This window comes from Electrona antarctica (genome assembly GCF_951216825.1).
Source record: "Electrona antarctica genome assembly, chromosome: 8".
NCBI lineage: Eukaryota > Metazoa > Chordata > Actinopteri > Myctophiformes > Myctophidae > Electrona > Electrona antarctica.
In genome coordinates this window covers 8,430,698-8,439,676 of record NC_136789.1, presented here as the reverse complement: position 1 = coordinate 8,439,676, position 8,979 = coordinate 8,430,698, and the positions used below count along the sequence as shown (strand labels likewise).

Genomic DNA, 8,979 nt, shown 5'->3' with positions numbered 1-8,979 from the left:
AACTACAGTACATGTACAGTACAACTACAGTACATGTACAGTACAACTACAGTACATGTACAGTACAACTACAGTACATGTACAGTACAACTACAGTACATGTACAGTACAACTACAGTACAACTACAGTACATGTACAGTACAACTACAGTACATGTACAGTACAACTACAGTACAACTACAGTACAACTACAGTACATGGCAACATGCAGTATGTATGTGTCGCACCACCTCATGAATTGTGTCTTGCATATTTTATAACTTGTAGCTTAAATGTCATGTCACCTTTTCTTGGTGAGTTGGTGCCGTTTGTATGCCAGACGCTCGGCAGGCAAGCTGTGGGGTTTCCCCACTGTCGGCCATGCATTTGCACCAGCCTTGCTGCTCATGCTCAGTATGGATAGGTTTTTTAGTAATTTTTCGGAAATGCATTCTGAATGTTTGTGTAGCTTTTGGAACGGCTGTATTTATGGCATGCCGATAAGTCTTATTTGACATCTATTGAGAACTGGCTGACATAAAACAACACTTTAAGCTTCTTCATTATAGAGTGTTGAGTTATTAGGGTATACGTAAATAATGAATAATTGTCTGAATTGTGTGTAGTTGCACGCTTTTTATCGGGATGATGATGATGATGATGGACGATTGGCTGGATTTGTAAGTGTTGAATGGGGGTTTGTACAGGTGGGTGGAAGCATGTCTGGAAAGACTACTAAAGCCTACTTTATACTTATACGCGTTTCCAACAACCTGTCACGATGCTACATGTTGTGGGCTTGCAGATCTGTGAAAGGGATGGCATAGTGTCTCCATATATGGTTATTATGTCTCCATACCATGGTCAGTAATGTCATATCAGTATATGTCACATAATACTGACAATGATACTCACATGATACTGACCATAATACTGACATGATAGTGACCATGATACTGACAATGATACTGACAATGATATTGACAATGATACTGACATATCACAAAGGGCTTACCCACTTGCCCCTCCCCATCCTGTTATTCTTCCTCACAAGCCTATTGGCCTGACCGTCAGCACCCAAGCCCTCGTAGAGATGTTTAATAAACACTCTTCCTCTGTCTGGGGTGCTTCAGCTGAAATAACATTTGACAATAATACAGCAGCCAAGCCGTTGTGAGTATTAAGCAAGGCTTTAAAGGGCAATTACCCGGGCGGGCACACACACTTACAGCAATTAGTGATAATTCAGAATAGGCCACTCCGCTCTATCAAAGATGGAAAGAATATTCTACAAATGAATGTCAAGCCAAGCGTTACATTTTCCAAATACCTGATACTAGTATACCTGGTCGAACTGCTGACCTCATGCCATTTGAGTAAATTTGCCTCAGGCAGAGCCGCATAGAGCAGTAGTAGGTAGTGGTACTCCAGAACAAGTGTTCACTCTGTTCATTTAGGCTATGGATAGGCTATTATGAGTCCCGTCCCTGAAGCTTTACCCATAACTCTACCTGTTCATTTAGGCTATGGATAGGCTATTATGAGTCCCGTCCCTGAAGCTTTACCCATAACTCTACCCTCTGTTCATTTAGGCTATGGATAGGCTATTATGAGTCCCGTCCCTGAAGCTTTACCCATAACTCTACCCATAACATTTTCCAATGGAAGTCGGTGGGAAACTACAGATAAGAAAAATGCAAAAAGGGCCGTACGCGTCTAAGTAAATGCAATTTCTACTCATAATCAACGTTGAATGTTTCAAAATTACATTTTGTGTATGGGATTGACTATGTCAAGCAAGTCCCTGCAAGTTGAGTTTCATTCATACTGTTCTGAAATGAACGGAAAACATTAGTTTCCTCGAATTGATTGATTGTTTGACATTTTTATTTCATTGTATGCAGAATGGGTACATTTCAGACGAAAGCACAAGTCAATACAAAAACTGTTACTGTGGACGACACCATGATTAAGCATTACATTTGTTTACAACATAGGGTCCACCATTTTCAATTCATCAGAACATTTAGAGACGTACAAATATTCACTTATATAAAAACAGGAAATCATCATATAAAGAAAGTAAAAAAGAAAAAACAAGTAGCCTACAGTATGGGGAAAAGGGGGGGGGGGGGGGTGAGGGACTCAGACTTTATTTACTGGGGCCAGTGTCGAATTGCAGCCGTCCGTACGTGCTGAGCGGTTTTGAAGGAGTCAAGGGATTCACATATTTTAATGGCTGTTGGTCCACATTTTAGTGGCATAGGAGCAAAATGAATTTAGACCAATCAAACAACAGTATGCTTTGGATAAAGTTTGATTGCCAAGAATAAACATGCCAAACCACCGGTATGGTCACTTCATAGTTAGATCAATTTAAATGCCTGATTTACAGTATATTGGTTGTTCTGTTCTAAGCTCCCAATGTCTCGTACTGTGCAGCTTGTAGATCTGCCATTTCCGGTGCTCTGAAGTGAATACAAGTCCATTGTGAATCAGTCAAACACTGACAAGCCGTCAAAACATGGTGGCCAGTTTCTCTTCCGCCGACAGTCGGGACTCAAAGCAAGAGGGGAAGTCTGCCTCTCTTGGCTACTTTGCATAAGCACGCACGCTTTCTAAAAGGGGAAGTATTTGATATTCAAATGAAGCTGTCAATAATATCATCCACCTGCGCTCTCTGACAGTGTCATCAGTATGATACTGTTAGTGACATGTTCCCTGACTTGGCCCTGTTTACCGTCTAGATACCATCATGGAGTCATGCACCGTGCACTTCCACAGACAACGGTAGCGTGCATGTATCCGCACAGTCACTCACACGCACAGATGTGGAAAGCTACTTGGAGAGAGAATGGTTTGTGTATTTCCCTGGTAATGCAGGACAAGGCAGGAATCCCACTCTGTCACTGGAGCACAGAGAAAGATAGAGAGTTGAGAAATGGGGGAGAAAAATAACTGCTGCTTTCTCTGTGAGAGTCTAGTTTAATTTAATTTAACTCTGGGAGTGTAAAATGGATACAAAGGGACCCTTGCGGCCAGGATTTTAGGTGGAACATTGTGGAGGCTTACCCACCATCAGAGAATGTGATTGGTTATTAAACATCCCAGTCCTCTCATTTGTCAGAATCACAGATTATTGCTTTGTGCAGCACCTGCCTCCTCTCTCTCTCCCTCTCTCTTTCTCTCTCTCTCTCTCTCTCTCTCTCTCTCTCCCTCGCTCCTTCCCCTCTTCTGTCTATTTACCGGTCAGTGTTCGGTATAACATGGTCTGAAAGGAAGCCTGTGTTATTGTTGTGGTCTCTCTCTGGTCTGATGGGAAGCAGCAGCCAGTGCTCATTGGGAATTTACATAAAGGCCATGCAAGGACATGCAATCTCTGTCTATCCTACATGTTGATGTGGGTCCCGGGAAATGACAGTTCCTAGAGAGCGCAACATTATGTTAGTAAGTAAGTTGGTTGGGAGTGGCTTATTGTCGGTATCCACCGGTAACACGCGGGAGTCTGTCCCCGTTACAATGCGCTATCTAGAGACCCCTGGGAGATGGATGCTGAGGTGGAGCGCAACACTTACCATCAACTCCCAGTACTTGCCGCACCAAAGCCGTGCTACTCATTGGCGGTTTTAAACAATTTAAAAAATCATATAGGGTATCACACATTACATAGTGTGTGTGTGTGTGTGTGTGTGTGTGTGTGTGTGTGTGTGTGTGTGTGTGTGTGTGTGTGTGTGTGTGTGTGTGTGTGTGTGTGTGTGTGTGTGTGTGTGTGTGTGTGTGTGTGTGTGTGTGTGATACCCTTATTACCCTATGATTTTAAAGCCCACTGATTAGATTATTGGTGGACTATGATGTGTGTTGTGCTCTGTGACACCGATATATGTGAATGTATGTCCCGTTACTTAAAAGGACACTTCACCCTTTTTGCTAAAACATATGTTAATGACGTTTATCAGATTTAGAACATTTTCCTGGGGTCTTTATGTGTGTAATATATGGTTTTAGATATTTTAGATTTTAGCAGTGAATGAAAAACCTGACCATGTCAACTTCCAAGACATCAAAACTCTTTGAAAAACTTTGAAATGCGACAATTAGCCAGGTTCACTGGGTGTGCTTAAGAAGAGAATAAGCACCTGCATTAAGGCCAACAAATTGGTGTCTTGTCTTTGCTGTGATATGTTGAACACTGCTTTCTCCAACATTCCTCTGTCTTTCCAGGATCTCTATCAATGTTTCGGAGACATCGTAAAGCACTGGCCGACCCTCAGCCGCCTGTTACGCAGATAACATACAGTAATTGCCTCTGGTAATTGCTTCAAATGCAGCATTTGATTCTATTAATTACTGATGGACAGCAATGTGAAAATTATCCAGCCATTCCTCAGTGAGTCATCCTGCTGAAAAATGATTAGTGTGTGTGTGTGTGCGTGTGTGCGTGTGTGCGTGCGTGCGTGCGTGCGAGTGAGTGACTCCATCATGGCCCATAGCACTTATCCTACCCCCTTAGATAGCACTTTTTAGACTTAGATAGCATTTGAAACAGACTTATAGCATGTCATGTAGACAGCACAATAATTGCATTGTATGTAGTCATAGCACATCATAGTACATATGTATAGCATAGTATAGTATATATGTATAGTTAATATGTATAGTGTCATTATATAGATATGTTCTAGTTACGTTCTTACTCTTAGCTTACGCATGTTTCTTGATAAATGCATTTTATATATGTGATGTATTCCCATACTTTTGTTCTTGCCTAATGTAAGTCGCTCTGGATTAAGAGCGTCTGCTAAATGCCTAAATTGTAAATTGTAAATTGAGTGAGCGAGCGAGCGAGAATTTCAGATTTTAAGTTCTGGCTTTATGAAGAGAGAATTTTTCAAATTAGTGTTGAAAATATCCTGTCAAAGGCTGTTTAACAACACATCACAGTGATCACACACAACTATCACGTTTAATCAAAACCAATGGAACCGGTTTATTTTTACAATGTTGAATGTTGTAAAAGAACCAAAAAAGGTGAAACAAAGGAGTACGAGGATTTGCAGCTTTTACAGCTTCTGCACAGCTACAGTACAAAGCATCTTTAATTGGTTTGTGTACACTTCTTCTGCAGTTAATTATTTGAAAGAGAAAATAGTTTGGCATGATAAAAGTGGACATACTAATACCAGCGGACCTTTCTTTGGTCAGAATCGATTTCTCTCCATTTTGCCAATTTTACTGAATCAGACGACAACATGGTTATAAACAAGGCCATGATGTGTCAAGGGTCGGTACTACTTAAGAGATCATGTACAATCACACCTCCTCTGACAAAAAATGCTTCTCTTTCCAGGGCAGACAGACTATATGAGGCATCACTCTGAGCCGTGCACTGTGAAATGATGACTGCGTCACAGATGTGCACTGTGCAGAGCCCCAATGCGGGCAGAAACAATGGGGAATCGAGGAAGCAGGAAAATGTGTGTGTGTGTGTGTGTGTGTGTGTGTGTGTGTGTGTGTGTGTGTGTGTGTGTGTGTGTGTGTGTCTGTGTGTCTGTGTGTGTGTGTGTGTGTGTGCGTGCGTGCGTGCGTGCGTGCGTGCGTGCGTGCGTGCGTGCGTGCGTGCGTGCGTGTGTGGTGATGGTGGTGGGATGAGGGGGGCTTTATTAAAGGAGATAGAGGTGAGTTGGGTTGACTTACTCTTTCAGCTGCTTGTCAGGTACAGCTGCTAACATACTGGGGTTGACACTAGTACATCGCAACTCTTCGATTCCAAGTCAATGGCAGCTGTTTCTCCGTCCAGCATAATGCACCGAACGCTATGTGGGAATATCAGAGGAACAGTCAAAGGCAATATAACGTTTTGTTTGTTTGGTTGTAAATCAAAGTAAAACAAAACAAAAATAATGGTTTAATGAACATTGAATCAAGATATAGACTAGGCCTAATATTGTATAAAGCAGAATTAGGTCTTTGTGGCAACTCACATGCAAGGAGGAGGTAAAATTGGCTTTCATGCATGGGAGGCCATGGCTCTTTTCCCTAATGCAAATGAAAGCTGTGAGCAAAGCCCAATGCTGCTGTAGTATGGCTGACGGTGCGGTGTGGAAAATGTAGTATGACTACAGCGGGGACTAGCACAGTTCCTCAGTGTGTGTGCCACTGAGGGGGGGGGGATTTCCTTTTCATAAGAACCTTGGCAGATCTAAGCAAGGGGTTCTCTAAAAAAAAGTGTAACTATATAGGACTGTTATGTTCTTCCTTTCTTGTCACAAGGATTTGAGTCTACTAGACAGATTTTCTTTTCTCTTTTCTCTTATCATTTACCCCAATTTAGTCATTGCCAATGAGCCAATCCCCTTGTATATAGTCCCTGTCACTGCCAAGCACCAACTCCTACTGTTGGAAGGAGGCGAGGGTGCAGCAGACAATGTCTCTTCCGATACACATTGAGTCATCAGCCGCTTCTTTTCACCTGACAGTGAGGAGTTTCAGTTTCATCGTGAGTGCATAAAACATGTGGAGGAACACACTAATAGCTACAGAGAAAAAGAAAGTTTCCCACCTACGAGCGAACATGGATTTTTTTGCAGCGCCCGGCCAAGCCGGAGCCACCATGGAGGAATTGAATCCCAGTCTCCAGGGTGAGCAGGTATATTATGCGCCACCTGGACGTGTGTGTATGTATGCACACACACACACACACACACACACACACACACACACACACACACACACACACACACACACACACACACACACACACACACACACACACACACACACACACACACACACACTTCAACTTCAACTATAAGTTAAGAATCAAAGACATGACAATGATGACACATGTCTAATGATTGTTTGACTATAGTGAGTGGGTGGACTGGAGAAGCAGTGTTTGTAGCCTGTGTAACTATTCTGCTGGGGGGTGTGAAGGAGCGCTACAGGTCTGTTTTTTTATATGGAACCCTCTAGCTGGGTCTGCCGAGCAGCACCAATGGACAGGTTAAAAGTCATCAAGAAAAACACTGGCAGACATTTAGCATCCAAGCACTTCATGGAACCAGCTACCATCATCTGGGCAGTAGTTCTGGAAGTTATGTAACCTCTGCTTATATTCATACTTTTTTTCCCTTTTTTTTACCATGAAAGAGGAGGCCAGCTGCTGTGAGCGGGGACAGAATTGGAGCACCTTGTTCCTTTTATGCTTCATTTCCAAAGAAGTCCCAGTCCACTTCCTACGATCTCCTACTAGTGGACCCATTTCAGCCACTGCATACTGTGAGGAGAGCACACTGCAGTAACCTTATGCTAAAGATAAGGTTTAAACATAAGGTGAGGTGATGGAAGGGAATGTAGAACATATTGCTTCCCTTAATAGTTTCACTTGTGTTTTGAGGGCTGCTCCTTCTGCAGGCTGTAGCCAACCTATACTGAGCATGCACCCTGCATGATCAAAATAGTGATTTAACAGAAAAATGTCTCTTTGTGCAGGCATTTGACTCCAGTGACCATGAGCCACGCTTCCCTGTAGTAACTGTTTGTTTTCAACTGTTTACAAAGTTTTGAAGAAGATTCAGTGTGTGTATAATAATATGCTAAATGTTTAATTGTAGCCTATGATGTCAATTAAAGGCACATGTTCTCAGACCCCCCCCCCCCCCCCACACACACACACACACACACACACAGTACACACACACGCACACATTGTAAACTGTAGGGTTTTATTTTTGAGGGGCGCTTTTGAGGAACCGCGCTAGCTGCTAGCCCCTCCTATGCCCAGCTTTGTGTGTGTCTGTGTGTAGTCTGTGTACCCCATAGCCTATAGCGCTGATTTGATTGGCTGAGCACGGAATGTGATGTATGGTGATAAAAGAGCACCCCTCACTTCACACGAGTGTGATTTTTCATTCTGCTCATCATGTCCCCTCGTCCATTGCAAACGGATGAGGGGACAGCCAGCCACTCAACTCAGGTAAATAACCAATAGCAGCAGGAGAGGGAGTGCTCTGTCTGTGGCTCTCCCTCACCATAGAGGCGGTCCGTATCACACACAGACACAGACACACACACCTTCACATGTTGATGAAGTATTACGAACAGCAATCTGATCTACTGAGTGTGTGTTATTATAGCAGCGTCGCAATCAGGAACCCGGAGGTATATCGCCGCTCAGAGAGAGGAGGGGGGGCAGCCAGGTGACAGTCCGTCCGTGCAGGAGGACCACTACTACTAAGGCATTTTCAACGTTCGTCGCTGGAAATTACGGCTGTTTTTGCCCTCACTCACCGTCACTGTAGATGCTACTTTGTTGTTAACTACATGCATTTCGACTTGATTGTTTAAGCCAGTCCAGCAGTCCACCATCAAGATGGAAAATGCGCACTGTAAATCGGCGACTGAAGTTTTAGCCAACTTCGGGGTGAACGAAAACACCGGGCTGACACTCGAGCAAGTGAAAATCAATTTGGAGAAATATGGACCGAACGGTGAGTACAAACACTTAGTAGTATGTTTGTTTATATTTTCCTCAGTCGAAGTTCAGAGTAGACGAATGCACATGATGAAAAGATGAATGAGCAAAATACAACCGTGTGCTAGACGTAGACGGTCGATATATCAAATTCCCTGTTACGCACAGTCATGTGTCAAGTTCATTCATGTGGTGAAATAAAATAATTTCGTGCATTTCTGTGTGCGTAAACTTATCGGCATTTGCAGCTGGGGCGCGTTGACTTATGCATGCACTGCACATCATCGTGGAGGAACAAAAAAAATACCTTTTACAAAATTGACTGAAACAATAATGAAGAATGGTGACGATGATGTATTTCTTTAATGCGCCCGCCGCCTGAGGACCGCCGTTCAGTAGCTGTCTAATCTATGTGCGCACCAGACACCATTAACGCAGTAAACGCACGATGCACTTCTGTCCATGACTGTCCTCACTGTCATGATGTAGCTGTTACAGTTTTAGGAGCGATTTTGATGACGTTGAC

At 43.1% G+C, this 8,979-nt stretch overlaps 1 protein-coding gene across 1 annotated transcript in view; it reads left to right on the top strand.

Moving 5' to 3' along the window:
• Window positions 1-8,007: 8,007 nt before the first annotated feature.
• atp2a3 (ATPase sarcoplasmic/endoplasmic reticulum Ca2+ transporting 3) overlaps window positions 8,008-8,979 on the top strand; it is a 65,595-nt gene continuing 64,623 nt past the window's right edge. The window contains exon 1 of the mRNA XM_079508215.1: window positions 8,008-8,469. Coding sequence (XP_079364341.1) covers window positions 8,352-8,469 — 118 coding nt within the window. The 5' untranslated portion in view covers window positions 8,008-8,351. The remainder of the gene's footprint in view (window positions 8,470-8,979) is intronic.